At 41.2% G+C, this 19,479-nt stretch overlaps 1 protein-coding gene across 2 annotated transcripts in view; it reads right to left on the minus strand.

The window, feature by feature from the left end:
• Positions 1-18,879, minus strand: part of ANO10 (anoctamin 10) — a 238,650-nt gene extending 219,771 nt beyond the window's left edge. Inside the window, exons 1-4 of one of the 2 annotated variants that reach the window (XM_068559255.1) lie at positions 18,741-18,879; positions 10,118-10,270; positions 3,395-3,592; positions 2,116-2,250 (exon numbers count right to left, since the gene is read on the minus strand). In XM_068559255.1, the coding sequence (XP_068415356.1) occupies positions 2,116-2,250; positions 3,395-3,592; positions 10,118-10,256 (472 nt within the window). In that variant the 5' untranslated portion in view covers positions 10,257-10,270; positions 18,741-18,879. Of the gene's footprint in view, positions 1-2,115; positions 2,251-3,394; positions 3,593-10,117; positions 10,271-18,686 lie in introns of both variants that reach the window. The other variant, XM_068559256.1, reaches the window with a different exon arrangement.
• Between the last annotated feature and the right edge of the window lie 600 nt (positions 18,880-19,479).

Below are 19,479 nucleotides of genomic sequence, written 5' to 3' on the forward strand. Positions count from 1 at the left end.
ATAATAAAATCCATCTATGAAAAGCCCACAGCAAACATCATGTTGAATGATGGAAAAATGAAAGCTTTTCTCTAAGATCAGAAATAAGACAGAGACGCCCACTGTCATCTCTTCTATTCAACATACTATTGGAAGTTCTAGCCTGAGCAATTAGGCAAGAAAAAGAAAGAAAAAGCATCCAAACTGTAAAGGAAGAAGTAAAATTATCCCTGTTCACAGATGATATCACCTTATATGTAGAAAACCCTAAAATTTCCACAGAAATACTGTCAAAGCTAATAAATGAAGTCAGCAAAGTAGCAGGATACAAAGTCAACACAGAAAAAATCAGTTGCATCTCTATACACTAACAATGAACTATCTGGAAAGGTAATTATGAAAAAAATTCCATTTCTAATAGCATCATAAAGAATAAAATACTTAGGAATTAACTATGGAGGTAAAAGACTTGTACAATAAAAACTATAAAACAATGCTAAATGAAACTAAAGAAAACATAAAGAAATTGAAACACATCCCACATTCATGGGACTTAATCTTGTTAAGATGTCAATACTATCCAAAGCAATCTACGGATTCAATGCAATCCCTATCAAAATCCCAATGATGTCTTTTGCAAAAATAGAAAAACCCATCCTAAAATTCATATGGAATTTCATGGAACCTCAAATAGCCAAAACAATCTCCAAAAAGAAACACAAAACTTCCTGATTTCAAAACTTAGGCGAGAAGGGACAGTGACTGTTTAATGGGTACAGAGTTTCAGTTTTACAAGATGGAAAGAGCTATGGAGATGGATGGTGATGATGGTTGTAAAACTTTATGAATGTATTTAATACCACTGAACTGTACACTTAAAAATCATATATAGGGACTTCCCTGGTAGTGCAGTGGTTAAGAATCTGCCTGCCAATGCAGGGGACACGGGTTTGAGCCCTGGTCTGGGAAGATCCCACATGCCGCGGAGCAACTAAGCCCATGAGCCACAACTACTGAGCCTGCACTCTAGAGCCCAGGAGCCACAACTACTGAGCCCGTGTGCCACAACTACTGAAGCCCGCGTGCCTAGAGCCCGTGCTCCGCAACAAAAGAAGCCACCACAATGAGAAGCCTGCACACCGCAATGAAGAGTAGCCCCCGCTCACTGCAACTAGAGAAAGCCCACGTGCAGCAACGAAGACCCAACACAGCCATAAATAAATAAATAAATAAATTTATTTTAAAAAATCATATATAACATATGTTATATGTACTTCATCACAATAGAAAAAAAGAGAGACTTAAGAGATATAATAACCAAACAAAATGGGTGATCTATGATTGGATCTTGGTTTCAACAGACCAGATCTAAAATATATTTGGTGACAAGTGAGAAGATTTGAATATGGACTGACTCTTGGGCATCCATCCTCCTGGATGACACTGACTATCTGAAGGAAACCAGACTAGGGGACACAGAAACTTCTATGTTTAAAGAATATTTCAGGCAGCAAAAATGCTCTGGGCCTTGCCATTATCTGGGTTTGAGGCAAATTTGGAATTACACATTGTAGTAAATACTTTCAATCTGCAAACCAGTATTTTCGTTCAAATGGAATTACACAAAATCAGAAAGTTACAAACTGCTAATTTGCATTCAGCTATTATGTCACCCTGTGAATCTTCTTAAGCCTTTCTATGTTTGTATGTGTTCATACCCAGTGAGATGAGAGGAGATGGGAAGAGAGCTTCAGGAAAAGACCGTGTCTCTGGTTTTTATTCCTCCACAGATTTTCATTATACTACAAGGTTTGGGTATAAGGTAAGCTTTGCTAATTTTAACTGAGTAATATGCAAATATGTTCACGCTGAATTTTAAGCTTACTGAATGCTGTGAGACCTTGTAAATAAGAAGCAGAGAACCGTAAAGAACAAATAAATTGATCTAAAGGTGCAATACAATTAAGGTCTAAAGGCAAAAGATACGACTATGAAAAAATAAGTTATTGTAAAGTTGCGTTAAGTTCTTCAGTAAGAGGGGGAAAAAAGCCTCTGTAATTTGTTATTTACATCTATTAAGGAAAAATAATTGCATTAGAATGTATATTCATGAAGCTGGTTGATACAATGACTTACATAATGATTTTCCTGGGTACAACTTTGCCTGGGGGTAACCAGGGATCATTTTTTCATCTCTGGCTCTAAGACTTTCAAGTTCATGTTTGATAATGAATTGACGTTCTGCCATGGTGAGGAAATCATCATTACCATCTAAAATAAAACAAAGATTTACAGTTATTTTCTCAGTAATAGCCAAAATAAAATTAATAATATTCAAATAACCTGGGATTATGAAATAATGATATAGACAATAAATAATAAACATGAGCAAGCAAAGTATAAAACTGGCAAGTTAAATAGAACATAAAGCTCCTTAGATATTTTATGAGAATAAAAATATTCTGTAATGCCTTCATATAATATATAATTCTTTAATTATTATACTAATCATTCTATAATATGGTACAAACATCCAAATGGCAGACACTTGCTTGATCTCATTTAATACCAATGAGCTGAAGGCAATACATTCTTTAATTCTAACAGTATTTTTAACTAGGGATGGAACTGAAGTTTGCCTACATGGCAAATTCTCCTCCTTCAAACTCTCAAGCCCAGGCCATTCCCTTCTGCAGTTGAACATCCCTCCCATAAATGAGGGAGAAGAAAGTCTGATAAGAAAATACGTGTTGTTTCTTGACAGGTGAATCCTCTCAAATGAGGTGAATTTCACCTTGATCATTTATTTACTAATATATAAAAATCCAGAGTGAGTGAGTCTGAGGAAGTCGAAATCACATCTTCTAACTCTGAAAGCCCTGAAAGGGACCAGTTTAGTTCTGAAAGCAAACTCCCACTCTGATAACATAGCCACCCTGGCTTTCTCAGTTCTTTCCAGAAACCATTCTCTTCTGGAACCCCCTTTGAAACCAGAACAGAATCAGAATAGGGGATTATAGGACACTGGAATACTACTGTGTTTCTTATTTGTATCAATCCAGTGAACATTCACCATTCTAAGAAGTAGAATAACATAAGTTACATGTGTCATCCTAGTTTACGTTCATCTATTCTAGGGGTTACAAAGTAAATCTGCAACCCCAAATCTGACCCCACCTGCTTGGATAAATAAAATTCTACTGGAACACAGCCTTACCCGTTCACTTCTTATGGCGGAAGGCTGCTTTTGCTCTGCAATGGCAATGTTGAATAATTGCGACAGATCATATCGTCCACACAGCCTAAAATATTTACTATCAGGCCCTTTACTGAAAAAGTTTGCTGACCCCTGATCTATTCATCAAAAACTTCTTTTTGATAAGTTGATTCTGGTAGAAGCCATCTTGGAACTCACCATCAAAACCTTTGAAGTTGTGTCGGGTTCCATACATGAAGGCTCTCATGGTGTTATCACTGCACTCTTTCACCAATCCCACTGCTTCTGCCCCCAGTAACAATCTAATCCTGGAGGCACCGACAAGATATAAGTTCTGATTTTCTAGTGTTTCTTTCTCATATTTATTTAACAACGGTCTAAACAACAGCTGAGCACCTTCAGAAACAAAAGATTAGCACAATCTTAGAAAGAGATAAACGTAAAAGTTTCAAAAATGAAAGCCTTCTAAATAAATATTATGTTCCTAGTTTGGTAGAAGGCAAATAAATTATATTAACAATTTAAACCTATCTTCCAGATAAATAAGAAATATAAGTAAGCTGGGGATGGCAGTTCTTTAAAGCTTTTTGAAATAAATGCCGAAACTGGGAAATGTAATAATAAGTGGCTTGCCAGTTGCTCAAATTAGAAGTAAATATGAGACAAGAATCGAATATTTATTAGCTCTCAGTAAAAATATGGAGCAAAAGGATATAGTTTAATATAAAAATAAAATACCAAAATTTAAGAAAATTAATTTGAAATAAAATATCCCAATAAAAATGCTGCAAATGTAACACAATTACATCGGACTACAACAGATTTTGTGAATGTTAAATACTAAATAATAAAGAGCAAAATAATTTTTCAATGATTTTCCCCATAAATACATGCAATTAGGTTTAAAGGTATTTTTCTTAAACAGATTCACAAAATGTTAAGAGTAGATATTGTGATTTGATACTGTATATGGAATTATTTCACTTAAAATATTATGGAGAAAACGGAATTTTTTTCCTAATTTTAATTTCTACTTAAATCAAACTTTTTAAGGTACTTTATTTCTTTACTATTTATCCTCTCTAGAGGATTGACAGGAATTATAAAAATACTAATCAGATGGTAACAGGATAATAAGCAGAATTTATATTTCACTTACCCAAAGGATTAACAGATTAACATACTATGGCACTATTATTTGAGTAATTTACAACAGAGGTACTAAAGACTTTAATAAAAAATCAATAAAAGATATAAATAAAATATAATAAAAGATATATATATATAAAAGATATATTCAATTTAAAGAAAACACAAATGTCTCTTAAATATAAAATCCTTAATGTCATTCATATTAAGATAAATGCAATGTGTGTGTGTAAGGAGAAAGAAAAAAACGTGTATGATTCTTCTCTTCCATGGATAGGGCATTAGCCTAGTGTTTTTGAGAAGCAGCATTTTGGAAATGCACACGGTTAAGAATTTTAACTCCATGTTCTCTGGAAGTGAGTCCTGCTAATTTGGCTGCTATTAAGGGCTAGTGCTTTGGACTTTGGTTGTATTTTATATACGAATTGCAAACCTATCTGTAAGTTATCACATTGATTTGCATGTATGTTTTCTATTTGCCCTTCTAAAGTTCCACTCTTCTTAAACGCTACCTCAGTAGTGTTTCCCAAAGCATATTCGATGACCCACACTAGATGCTGCATGGGAAAAGGGGACCTGTGATTAAATACCATCGAAAAATTGGGTTAAACAAAGTTGAACAGATTTCTTTATTGTGAAATTACTCAGAACATATTTTATGTTTATTTGCATTTTAAGTCTCCAAGAGTAAGGAATTACGTGCAGTCTTTTTGACCTAAGAAATCTGTCCTCCGTTCCCGTAACAGAATTTCTTCAAGAGTCATTGTCCATGAGTCACCTCTTCAGAAAATGTTGCTATAAAACAAAAGTCAGCTGAATAAATCCATTTGGGTGCTCTGTTTAATTAAAAAACAAAAAACAAACCCCAACACCAATATGCTACTTTTCACTTCTCACACTGCAAAAATCAAAAGTAGGGTTAAAAACTAGGTTGGTGGGTATGGTAGCCATGGAAGTGCCCTGCTCCACCCAGATCTCCCATCAGAAGAATCTGCTGTGAGGAGCAGAGTTGACTGCAGCCTCCTGCTGCCCCCCTTTGGGCACAGCACCCTCACACCTAGACCATGCTCCCCCAGCTGCTCCCAGCCACAGGCTGAACACGCAGGGGACACTGGAATGAGGCCATTCCTGCTCAACATGCGTTTCCTTTAAAGCGCAATGTTGGGCCTGGCTCATACGTTCTCAGAACCCTGTTGTAGTCTGAGGCTCTTCCTATCCAAGCCTCCTTCTTCCCTCTCTCCTTTCTGAAGTGTTAGACCTACACCAAAGTCTGAAGGCTCTCAATGTCTAAGCCTGCTCCTTCTCCCTTTATCTTTCTACAGATGTTCCCCTCAACAAACCTCCTGTGCATTAAATCCCATTTGGTGGGCTTCCCTGGTGGCGCAGTGGATACGAATCTGCCTGCCAATGCAGGGAACATGGGTTTGATCCCTGGTCCAGGAAGATCCCTCGTGCCGCGGAGCAACTAAGCCCGTGTGCCACAACTACTGAGCCTGCGCTCTAGAGCCCACGAGCCACAACTACTGAAGCCCATGTGCCTGGAGCCCGTGCTCCACAACAAGAGAAGCCACAGCAATGAGAAGCCCGTGCACCTCAACGAAGAGTACCCCCGCTCGCCGCAACTAGAGAAAGCCCACATGCAGCAACGAAGACCCAACACAGCCAAAAATAAATAAATAAAATTTAAAAAAATTTTTTTAATAAAATAAAATAATCCCATTTCGCATCTCTTGCTTGGACGACGCAAACTGACACGGAATGAGTGGGGAAAGGCGCTCTGAGACATCACAAGGGGAGTATAAAAGGGTATAACCTTCACAGAGAAACATGTCAACATCTTGTTCTGAAAAGGAGTAGTCCCCATCCCCCCACCAGTCCCCCCCCAACCAAGGCAATGACTTTCAACTTGTTCAGGTGATTCCTTTGTGATTTCCTTTCATGGCACCAAACAACATGCTTATAGAGCTATTTATTTTTGTTTAAACCTTGGCAAATGAGGATTTAGCTCTCTTTCCAACCCACCTTCACCATTTCCACCCACCCTTTCCATCACCCCATTCTCACAGTATCGTCATATCATCCTTTTCATCCCATCAACAGTATTTTCATTATTATGACTACATACATTATAGTTGAGCCTTACAACATGCTATGATTTTCCTTCCCTACAACTTACCGTTTTCCCCAAAATTGGTATCTTGTCTTATCATGTGCTTGGTTTATTACGTACTTACTGCTAATTCAATCCCCCAAGCTCTGCCAATTATTTAAGTCTTCCCTCAATACACTGCCAAGACAGATAGCCTGTTAACATTATCTTCTTAGAGAAATCTCTTTTCACTCCGCCCTCACACCTTGTTGACAGCTGGGTGGGTTCAGAATTCTGGACTGAAATCATTTTCCTTCAGAAATGAAGATATTATACCACTGCCTTCTAGCTTCCAGTGTTTCTGACCTATTTTCTTTTTTCTGGAAGTTTGTAGTATCTTCCCTGTCCCCAGGCTTCTGAAACCTTCCAGTGATATGCCATTTTCAGCCACAGTGCTGGGCATTGCATGGGCCCTTTCAATCTGAAAATGCACACATCAGCCCTGAGTTTCTCTTTGATGATTTCTTCCTCTCCTTTTTCTCTCCTCCCTTTTTAGAACTCCTTTTATTCAGAGGTGTACCTCCTGGACTAGTCCTCTAATTTCCCTATTTTTTTCTCTTAGATTTTCCAACTCTTTACCTTTTTGCTCTACTTTCTGGGAGGTTCTGTCAAAATTGTCTTCTAACCCTTTTACTGAGTTTTTATATTTTGTTCTCATACTTTCATTTTATGAGCTCTTTTTCTAAATTCTTATTTTATAATATCCTACTCTTGATGTGTAGGTGGTTTGTCTTCTCATAATGCTGAGAATTGAGTTTTTAATTCTCTTTTGGTTTTCTCCTGCATGGTTTTCTTTTATCTTTTTTAGCTTTCTCTTTCACGTTAGGGATTTTCCTCAGATGTTTGGCGATCTTTTGTTATAAGCTCATGTTTAAGAAAGCAGTTCTAAGAAGTGGAACAGAAGTTCTGAAGGTTTAGATGGAACTCATCAAAGATGGCCTTTAATGCAAGGTAGTCTGGCCAGGTTACTTTCCATGGGCAACTCTTGATTTCTGCACCTTTATTTTGTCTTGAGTTGCTCAGATTCCTCAAGGAAAGATTATTCAAATCTCCTTCCGAGATGATTACACTGTGGAAACTTAATTAGGTATGAGACTGGTGGGATGGAGGACAGGGGTAACAATATTCAATTAATTATCTCATTTTCAGTACAGAATCTGTTACCAACTGTACATAAACCCCCATGCCAAAATCCATGCATCTGACCCTCTCCAGAGAATAACAGAGACTTCTGCTGGGGTGGTAGAATACAGAAGGGACCTAGGGATCAGACTATTTCTTAAACAGATCTCAGCCAATTCTTTTTTTTTTTTTCTTGGTACCATTTTTATTTCTACCTCTACAGGCCCCTAATGTCACTAATTCCTGAGTCTTTAGGAATATTTTGCAGTGTAAACCAAACTGTATCTCAGTTTTCTCCCCTGCCAGCTTGAGCTCTGGAGTTCTCAACTCTGAGAAGTTACTCACTACTCATCACCTGTTTTCTAGCTTCCAGAACGGTGCTGCTGTTATATCTTCTCCTTTCTTGTCAATGTGGACTTAGGTCTTTTTTTAAAAGATCCTTTTACTGTCATTTTAATAGGAGTTTGTAAGAGAATAAAAGTAAATATGAGTGTTAAATACAATACCTTTACCTGGAAAGATCCAGAATACTTTTTTGGAATGTTCTTTTATGACTGCCCCAGCATTGTAGGAGGATGCCCATCCCCTCCCCATCCTCATGTGTCCTTGCTAAAGCCACACAAAGAGCAGAGAAGACGACTGGGAATACACTGGCATCTCTCACTCTAAGACACTACAAATGTTCTTAAACCACAGGGATTTTATTTTTTATTTATTTTTTGAATTTATTTATTTATTTATTTATTTATTTATGGCTGCGTTGGGTCTTCGTTGCTGCACGCGGGCTTTCTCTAGTTGCAGCGAGTCGGGGCTACTCTTCGCTGTGGTGCCTGGGCTTCTCATTGTGGTGGCTTCTCTTGTTGCAGAGCATGGGCTCTAGGTGCGCAGGCTCAGTAGTTGTGGCTTGAGGGCTCTAGAGTGCAGGCTTAGTAGTTGTGGCACACAGGCTTAGTTGCTCCAAGGCATGTGGTATCTTCCTGGACCAGGGCTTGAACCTGTGTCTCCTGCATTGGCAGGTGGATTCTTAACCACTGTGCCACCAGGGAAGTCCCACCACAGGGATTTTAAAGAAAAGACTCCAGTCCAGTGAAACACCTCAGATTTCAGCAAGCAAGTATTCTTGTTTTTAAAGGTTTTTTTTTTTTCAGTTCAATTGTTTGAAAAAAATTAAAAATTCCACTTTGACTCAAAGTTTTATTTTTAAGAAGGCATTTCCATTTACAGTCAAAATCGTTTTTTTAAAGAGTCTTATTTACATTTTGTCCAGTGTTTCAAGACTTAGTGAAGTTTTAGGGGTTGTTTTGTGTAGTTTTATGAAGTGTCTGCTCATGTAAAACTCCCTCCACCCTCTTACCCAGATCTAGCCCCCTTTTTGTGCCCTACAGGAGAGGGCTAACCTTCAGCTTCTTCTATAAAGTCATCCCTTACCACCCCGAAAAGCATCACCAAGAGTCACCTCTTCCTTCCCTTTACTTTCTTTTTTTTTTCATTATACATCCTTATTTTCCTTTTAATATCTGTAGAAACTGTAGTAATGTTACATACCTCATTCTTCCTATTGGTAATTATCATCTTCTCTCTTTTTTTAAAAAAAATATTTATTTATTTTTGGCCGCATTGGGTCTTAGTTGCAGCACGTGGGATCTTTTGTTGCAGCACGCGGGCTTCTCTCTAGTTGTGGCATGCAGGCTCGGTAGTTGCAGCACACAGGCTCTCTAGTTGTGGCACACAGGCTCCAGAGCGCATGGGCTCTCAAGTTGTAGAGCACGGGCTCCAGAGCACATGGGCTCTGTAGTTGTGGCGCATGGGCTCCAGAGTATGTGGGCTCTCTAGTTGCAGCATGCGGGCTCACTTGTTGTGGCATGTGGGCTCAGTAGTTGCGGCACGCAGGGTTACCTGCCCTGCAGCACGTGGGATCTTAGTTCCCCGACCAGAGATTGAACCCGCATCCCCTGCATTGGAAGAAGGATTCTCACCCACTGGACCACCAGGGAAGACCCCCTTTACTTCCACAGCAAGTATACATAACGATTTTTTTTAAGTATCATGCAGTATTTTGTAACAGCTTTTTCCTTAGCTTTTTTTCCTGTTCCTTCAATTTCCTGGAACTAGCGTTCAGTCTCTTTACCCTGACAGTAACATCCTTGCAGGCAGAAGTGTGTTTCTCTCTCCCTTAGCACCATAACGAACACAGAAAGAATACTCAAAGATATTCATTCATTTGACAAATATTTATTAAGCACCTACTATGCACCAGGCACTGTACATAGGCACAGAGTTTATAGCTGAGAACAAAATCACTCACGTTGCTTACGGTCTAAGAGAGACTTACAATCTAATGTTGATTTAAGACCTCCTTTCAAGTCCTAGATAAATAATAAAGAGTAAAGAAATGAACATGAATTTTAAAAATATATCAATTAAAAGACTGTGAAACACATTTGAAAATACAGTTTTACTCACTGACATGACTAAATCTGACTGATATTTATTTTACTCACCTCCATCTTTCTTTCTACCGATAATTCTGTTTTTCAGCCATTCTTTGGTTTCTTCCTTGACATCCTGAGCAAGTTCTATGACAACCAGAGGCGTGAAAGAGCTCTCATGAGTATCCAGAGCTGACAAGGTCACCTTCATCTTTGACAAACTTGCTGAAAATAAAAAGCAAACATGGGTTATAATGGGAAAAATAAATATAGACTGTATTTGTATTTTCTCTTAATTAAACCTAATTCTGGCTTCCTGGACAGAAGAAAATTTCTCACGAGCCAGATGGGTTACATGACAGGCTCACCCAATGGCTCACAGCACCTGTGCGAGCCAGGCCCTATACAAAAACGAGGGAAACACCAGTAGTATCCGTAAGCAGCTCAGAATGCGGCAGGGGGTACATTCAGGTAAGTGAAGGATAACAGTGTAAAATGTGCTCACACAAGAGGACTAAGAAAGTATTTACAAAGGGTGTGATCTGAACAGGATTTGGAAGAATGAAAAGGAGTTTGCCAGATCGACAACGGATGGCATTCTAGGCAGAGGAAATAGTGTTCCCCTACAAAACAAGGATGAAAAATAGCCAAGAGACTCAGAGAAATACAAGTGAGTAGGTACATCTGGAGCATTAACTATGTGTTAGGGGAAGGGAGGATGGGAGCTGGTAGCTAATGAAGGCCCCTGATTATTACAAATTAACTGGGCCTTGTCCAACAAACAATGGGAATCACCAATTCATTATGGGCAGGGAATTGACACAGCCCAATTTCATGCTTCTGTATGGAGTTGATGTCCCCAGCATCAGCTTCCCTTCCCAGGGTCCCTAACTTTCTCAGGGATGTCATCTTTATCTCTGTCACCAAGCTGGGAAGATAATGAAGTCAACCTGGAAACCCACAAATGGCATCGGTCACTAAGGCCTGATGGCCTCCCTCGAAAATGTTTCTCATGTGGACCTCTCTAACTCCATGATTCTCAACAGGGGCAATTTTCAGACTTTAGACTCATTTATTCTAACTTTGTACTTAATGTAAGTTTTAATGACTCCAAAGTAGAAGTGCAAATCAATTCTTGGGAACAATCACAAAAGGAATGACCAACAACACTGAACATCTTTCCTTTCTTTGGGGGAAATCACAATCTTTCAGCAAGCTGATCAAACAGATCTAGCTTGTTTGGCCTGGACTGATAAGCTTTGTGTTTCTCTAACGGAGTATAAGTTTTGTTTGGGGCAATACTGGTGTTATAAATCAATGCTGGATTCAAATAATACTACAAATACATCAGGAATGCTATTTCAAGGTATCAGCCAAAGCAAACTCCCCAGGCTAGGATCTATGAGGGAAGCCAGGTCAAAATAGGACCAACTACAATGAGGTATCACCTCACACTGGTCAAAATGGCCATCATCAAAAAATCTACAAACAATAAATGCTGGAGAGGGTGTGGAGAAAAGGGGACCCTCTTGCACTGTTGGTGGGAATGTAAATGGATATAGCCACTATGGAGAACAGTATGGAGGTTCCTTAAAAAACTAAAAATAGAACTACCATATGACCCAGCAATCCCACTACCGGGCATATACCCTGAGAAAACCATAATTCAAAAAGAGTCATGTACCACAGTGTTCATTGCAGCACTATGTACAACAGTCAGGACATGGAAGCAACCTAAGTGTCCATCGACAGATGAATGGATAAAGAAGATGTGGCCCATATATACAATGTAATATTACTCAGCCATAAAAAGAAACGAAATTGAGTTATTTGTAGTGAGGTGGATGGACCTAGAGTCTGTCATATAGAGTGAAGTAAGTCAGAAAGAGAAAAGCAAATACCGTATGCTAACACATATATATGGAATCTAAAAAAAAAAAAGGTTCTGATGAACCTAGGAGTAGGGCAGGAATAAAGACGCAGACTTAGAGAATGGACTTGAGGACACAGGGAGGGGGAAGTGTAAGCTGGGACGAAGTGAGAGAGTGGCATGGACATATATACACTACCAAATGTAAAATAGATAGCTAGTGGGAAGCAGCCGCATGGCACAGGGAGATCAGCTCGGTGCTTTGTGACCACCTAGAGGGGTGGGATGGGGAGGGTGGGAGGGAGATGCAAGAGGGAGGGGATATGGGGATACATGTATACATATAGCTGATTCTCTTTGTTATAAAGCAGAAACTAACACACCATTGTAAAGCAATTATACTCCAATTAAGATGTTAAAAAAAAAAAAATAGGACTGAGTTCTCACCTCCAAATAGCTAATGATATAATCAGGAATTATAAAGAATGAAAGAATGGTAACAGATAGCCATTAAAGCTATGGGAACTCAGAACACTCCATGTGCAAAAGTTATCAATGAAGTGAGAGTAAAGGCCCGACCAGAGCAGAGTGGTAACATGTTTGTAAGCTACGACCATTTGAGAAAGTATGCTGCCGTTTACATCTGACCTGACAGCCAGTAAGGAGTCACTGGGGGTTTCTGAGCAGAGGATTGGCTATGTGTCAGAGTGACAGAAATCTCAACAGGTAAGTTTAGGAGGCGTTCTTCATGGTATTCTTTCAACTCCCCTGAACTTCTGAAATTTTTCATAACAAAAAGTTGGGGGGAGGCTTCCCTGGTGGTGCAGTGGTTAAGGATCACCCTGCCAATGCAGGGGACACGGGTTCGAGCCCTGGTCTGGGAAGATCCCACATGCCGCGGAGCAACTAAGCCCGTGCGCCACAACTACTGAGCCTGTACTCTAGAGCCCGCGAGCCACAACTACTGAGCCCATGTGCCACAACTACTGAGTCTGCACTCTGGAGCCCACGAGCCACAACTACTGAGCCTGCACACTACAACTACTGAAGCCCGCACACCTAAAGCCCGTGCTCCACAACAAGAGAAGCCACCGCAATGAGAAGCCTGCGCAACGCAACGAAGAGTAGCCCCCGCTCGCCGCAACTAGAGAAAGCCCGCATGCAGCAGCAAAGACCCAATGCAGCCAAAAATAAATTAATTAATTAAAAAAAAAAAAGTTGGGGGAAAATGTTAATCTACCAGTAGACTACAGAGGCTTACCATCATCATCTTTTACATAGAAATATCAAATACAACAAACATTAATCATGTGCTTATTATGAGCCAGGCCGTGATGGAGTCTGAAGATACAAAAGTAAATAAGGTCTACATCTTACTTTTGAGAAGCAGGTGTGCATCAAATCATTCTAACACAGGGCTAAGTATAACAGTATAACTGCAGTAACCCGAGGACTTGGGGCAGCCTGAGAAAGGAGGCTGAGAATGGGACAGCCTGCAATTTGGAAAAGATACCCAGATGATTCCAAGGTTTCTAACCTGGGACATGGGAAGAATGGCTGTGAGTTAGCAAATAGCAAAGATGGAAGGAATGGTGAGGTTAAGGGGACAATACAGGGCTCAACAGAGCATATGTGCACAGGCATCTAAGGTCAAAATTTTTTAGCCTTTATGCATTGCCTAATGTGAGTGAGAATTATTCACAATTACCAGGTCATAAAACAATCTTTCTGAGAAAGTAAGGCAGGTTCCAGTTCTCAACATGTATATGAGCATTATCTAGAAACTCACAGTAAATACTTGCTCATTGATTTATTCTTATTTGAGATACTGTATGCCTTTCATTACTCAAAGCACGACCTTAACAAGACTTCCAATATATTACAGACAAAAATGTCGCAATCTCTGATATACGAAGAGTTCTTACAAATCAATAACAAAAAATACAAAAAACTAAAATCACAAGTCACAAAGAAGAAATACACACTTGAAAAGATATTCAAAGTTACTAAGAAAGAAATGCAAAGTAACAATGAGTTATTTTTCCCTTTTCAGATTTGTTGAAAGATGGACAGAACCCAGGTCTGGCACGGGAGTAGAAAACTGGGCATTTTCACACATTGCTGCCAGATGTTGTGATTTGATACCACCTTCCCAGAAAGCAGAGTAGCAATCTGAAAAACAATATTAAATACTCATACCATTCAACAGAACAATGCTAGTTCTCGGAATTTATACCAAGCATATAATAAAATCAAAAATGTACATAAATGTGCATTACAGCTTTTTTTCTGTCTTTCCTTTCTTTCCTATAAAGTCAAACAACAGGATACTGGCTAAATAAAGTATAACTATACAATAGAACCATTAATACTAGGATACAGATCCAACTACATTAACATGGAGAATGTTTCATAACACATTATAAGGTAAAAATGCAAAGTATGACCCCATTTATGAATATATATCATCCATAGTAATATCAAAATGACAACACTAGCTAACATTTGTTGAGGATTTACTGCATCAAAGCACGGGCTACACATTTTTATGTGAATTAACTCATTCGTTTCTCACAGCAACCCCATGAAGAAGGAACTTTAATGTTTTCATCTTACAGATGAGAAAACTGAGGTGAAAGAAGTAAAGTAGCTTGTCCACATCACGCAGTCGCAAGCAGGGAAGCTGGGCTTCAAAACCAGGCAGCCTGATGCCAGAGCTCACATCCTTAACCACCTTTGTGTATACATATGTATTCATCACATGTGATGTAAGAGTGTATTACACACACTCGTGTTAGTCACGGTGTAGGTATGTGTGTTTAATAAAAATTCCATCAGTGATTAGTCAGATATATTTCTCCATTGCCATTTCTAGGTAGTAGGATTTACGATGAGTTTTACTTTCTTCTTTACATTTTTCTTTTTGATTTGAATTTTAGTGAGCAGGTATTTCTTATGATTAGAAAAAAATGGCTTCTATGTTCGTAAAATAGAAGCCTCACATTTTCAACAGTAAGTGTAAAATATACACTGTAGTATAGACCAAATGATACTTTTTAAATTACCTAATACAAGATAATATTTTGCTTTATTCCTCAGATTAAAAACATACTAACTTTGTACACAAGAAGTCGCCTAGCTTCAAAGATTGTTTTGTTTAGTTTTGGGTAAAAGTTGACGGCATATAGAATGAAAGGACTTGGTACCTAGGCATGTCCTATCCAGGAGACTGGCAAAAGCAGCGCAGAAGTTGGACTAGGAGAGAATTTTTAGAGAAGGAATCTTAGGGGTCAATTAGTCCCAAGACCACACTATTTCATGTTAATAAAACCCAAAGTCACACAACCAGTGTGACAGAGATAAGACTGAAATCCAATGCTCTTTGAATGACACCATACCGTATGCAAAAGACCTTTTTTCCCCGTTTTTTTGAACTTAGCCAATTTATAGTCTCACCATCAAAAGTAACGCCGGCCTCACCACAGCTGTGTAGCTGTGTGCTTTCACTTGTTAGAGTCTCATAGACTAACACAAGTGTCAGTGTTGCTTGGGTTCTGCTCTGAGCAGTTCAGTGGAGCCTGGTAAGCCTCAACCCCTTCAAGGCTCCAGTATATAAGATGCTCTTGGAAGTGTCAACACTGCTTGTTTTCAGCTGTTTCACACTCGTGCCATCCACTGGGCCACAGTGTACTTACAGGCTGGGTGACCTAAGTGGCAGGAACCTCTCTTACGCTGCCCGTGTTCCCGTCCCTGAAACCCTGTGCCCTCCTTCTTGTGTCCTCTGCTCAGGGAATTTCCATCACTGTACAGTAACACCTCTGGGGATGGCCTCTCCTTGGCGGATTCCTGCCCCTCTCCGTGTTCTGCATGCAACATCACTCTTGCAGTTCACCGACCAGCGCAATCCAGGTCTGCTCCAATCCCACCTCTTCACGTTGGCTGGCCCAACGGCGCGAATACCAAGTGTAAGGTGGTGAAAATAAGAAGCCTCATGGCAGCATGGGCTAACCTGAGTTCTGCAATCCACTTTCACTGGAGGGTCTTAACAGAGGCTGGCTCCACCATTACCATGCACACTAGACTAGTACACGGGACCAAAATACCACCTGGGGGGACATGAGGACTTTAAGCGTGGACACAGCAGAGGGCCTCACGGTTCCTGCTGGGGCTGATCTGAAAACAAGCAATGATTCAACACACAGACTTCCTGGGCACTAGAGGGTAGAATGATTTCTGCTACCACAGCCAATTTCCCCCTTTTATCCAGACTGTCAGCCAGGCCAGCAGCCAGGAATAACTGTAAAGCACAGAGTAGCTAGGTCCCATATGCCCTGGGCACAGGATCAGTAGATAGCCATCTCAAATTCTGTTCTTCTTAATCACGTATTGAATTGCACACAGGGCTAAAGGAGACCTACCTACAAAGGAACTGGATCCCTGTGGCTCTTACATTAGCTATTGGAATCACCTGCCTATAGTAAGAGTTAAATCCTGACCTTGGTGGTTGAAATGCACATATGAAAAGAAAATCACTGGGAGTCCAACCATGGAGGGGGGTGGTTCACATATTTTATCACGGTTCAGAAAAAGAATAATGGATGCTTTATTCTCTTCCTGAGTTTGGGTAAAGAAAAAACATCAATGGAATTATCATAAATTCAAAGACTAATAAGTAAACGCATAAGGCTGTCTTTAGGAATCACCTTATTTCAGACTCAAGGAGAAACACAATCCAAAATGACAAAATTACTCTCAGTCATAAGGCAGAATAGGAACACATCAGTGAGAGAAAAATGAAGGGCCACACTGATCAAGCAGGAAGATGAGCGGGATTTCCTAGGAGAAAACTTGCAATTTTAATGGCCAGTGTTAGAAGGGACAGGACCCCTCCGGAGGTCCCCTCCAAGGTATAAGACAACTTAGAGGCAGTTAATTATGAGAGCAATTGTGGGACAGTCCTCCTTGAGACCTAGGGCAGCTGTCTCTCAGAGTCACCTAAGATGAGGGCAGATCTGAGAATGAAACATCAGCACTGCACACATGCACCCTCACTGAAGAGTTTCTCAGTGACACCCACAATGTAGGGGAGCTGGTGAGGCCCATTCCCTGAGGAACATACCTAGGAACCTCCTGGCCTCAGGACTCCACAGGAAGGTGTAGGAGAGATGAGACAGGACACAATGAAGACAGCCTCGCCACAGCAGCCCAGGTCCAGGCCTGATTAGATGCTGCACTCATACTCTCTTTCTACACTCGGTACCCCAGACACTGCCAAGATTTTGCTTATTCGAGCTGGAATAATGTCTGAAAACCTAGAGCAACAATGAATCTCCTCCCCAAGCACAGGACCTGGCACACAGCTGAAATGCTAATGTGTGATAAAAGAATGAATTCACATGATGAACATATCACCATTTAAAAAGATGTTTAGGGAGAATTTTTAATAATCCAGGAAAATGCTAAAAATACAAAGGGAAAAAAAGCAAAATACAAAGTAATACAACAATATGACCCCACCTATGTAATGTGTACATTTAGATACACAAAAAAATACAAAAAGAATTAAGAAGAATTGCACAAAAATGTTAGGGTTGGTGAAATTACATGGAGTTTTCATTTTCATTCTTATACTTTTCTCTATCTTCCAAGTTCTCTTAACAATGAAAAAAAGTTTCACTGAGTTTGTTTTTTGTTTTTTTAAGCACACACAGTCTCCAATTTACCAGGACTTTTCTATCCCTTTCCATTAGTTTAAATCTTTTCAATTTCATTCTTCATCTGCAATTCTACAATTCTTTCAGCAATAACTGGTCAGAATAGATACGATCTACTTTCCACAGTTAATTTAAAACTGTTTATCATACTCACAGAATGGGCTCTTAGAAAACATCTAGTTCTCTAGCTCGGTGGGACTTAAAATTCAAAGTAGCCAGATAAGAAAGATTTAATTTAAAAAAAAAAAACCCACAGGATTAGATATTTTTAAAATTAAAACTCCGCAGGATTTAAGGGAATGTGATACGACTGCTTTTGAGTCTGAATAAAAACCTCAACTCTGAACTTTGTGTGGGACCTCCATACACCGTCTGGGCTGCCGGAATAGGGTTTTACAGAAGACAGCGCCGCACCAACGCTGGCGCTGCCAAGGCTCCAGGGAACTTAGAAGCATTCCATAGGAGAAGCACCCCTTCCAGCCACGTTTCTGTCCCAGGCATTGCCCCTGACTTTCATCTAATACTTAAGCTGTACGGTGTCCCAGTCGTAAGACTGGAAACCCGATCACCCCGATGTGAGAGCACAACCCCGCAAGCTCACTCGGGTCACGCCCGTTCCGAGACAACCCGAAGCTCCAGGCTCTCCGGACAGTTGGGGAAACGTGAATCATGGGCCCCCGTGAGCTGGTCCTTCCCTCAAATGCCCTTCACTAGGCTTCGTCGACTCCTCCACCCCCACTCATCTCATTCCCCGTTGCTCTGGAGCCCCCCAAGCCCTCGCATCCTGACTCCACCAGCCACCAGATTTCAGCTTCACCACGTTTCTTCTATCAACCCTCCACCCTCAGACCAACCTCGGCCCTCTGCAGCTTCCACCTGCGACTGCCACTCCCACCCGAACGACACCCAACCTCGGCCTCCCTCCCGGTCCTACTTTCCCATTCCCGGGATTGCCAACCCCGGGAGGTACCCCGGAAAGGAAGGGCGGCGGCCGGGAGGAGTCCCTGGAAGCGTCGGGCCGCCGCCCGACAGCCCGGACCCAACCACCTGCACTGACCCAGGCTCTGCGCCGCCGAGAGCGAGGGGGTCCGAGGTCCCCTCCCCCACTCACCGGCCGCCACAGCACTCCACGTCTTCGGGGGCGGGCCCGAGAGCCAGCTAGTCCCCCAGACCGGGCGAGTGCCTCTCGCAGCCGTAGGCGAGCGGCGGCCTGCCGGGCGGGCACCACCTAGCGCTGGGCGTGCAGGGCGGGGCCGAGACGCGATCGCACGCAGGCGGGGGCGGGGCCGCGGTGGGGGAGGCGGGGCTTAGCTCTGGGTCGCACCGGGCGGGGGCGGGGCCTAGCGGTGAGTCACTCCCGGCAGGGACCAGGCTGCTCCAGCAAAACGCTGGACTGGCCTAGTCGGGCTGTCGCCGGGAGTGAAAGCAGAGACTGCTAAGGAAGAGGCGTGCCTTATGGGCTGTCACTCCGCATGGGGGCGGCACCACGGCGGAGAGGCGGGGCCTCGCGGGGCTGGGCTGTCACTCCGAGAGTATGGGGGGGCGACCTGCAAAGAAATATGCCCGTTCACATTTTCCTCTTTTCCGTCTCTTAAGGTCCAGAATCCAACTTTCTTGTCACTTTCAAATATAAGAACAAGTCTCATTTTAGTTGTAATTCACTTTCAGGCAGTGAAAAACCCAATTCCAATATATGATTAAAACTTCATGTCCAATGAAGAAAATACCTTACAGAGGTCTATAGGGTCTCCTAGCCCCGCCTCCCACTACCTCTCAGAAAACCTCTTACTCTCCCTTTTTCTCCGCCCTAGCTACATTAGTCTCCGTGTTCTGCCCAGAACTCACCAGGC

Source organism: Eschrichtius robustus, chromosome 12 (genome assembly GCF_028021215.1).
Source record: "Eschrichtius robustus isolate mEscRob2 chromosome 12, mEscRob2.pri, whole genome shotgun sequence".
Classification (NCBI taxonomy): Eukaryota; Metazoa; Chordata; class Mammalia; order Artiodactyla; family Eschrichtiidae; genus Eschrichtius; species Eschrichtius robustus.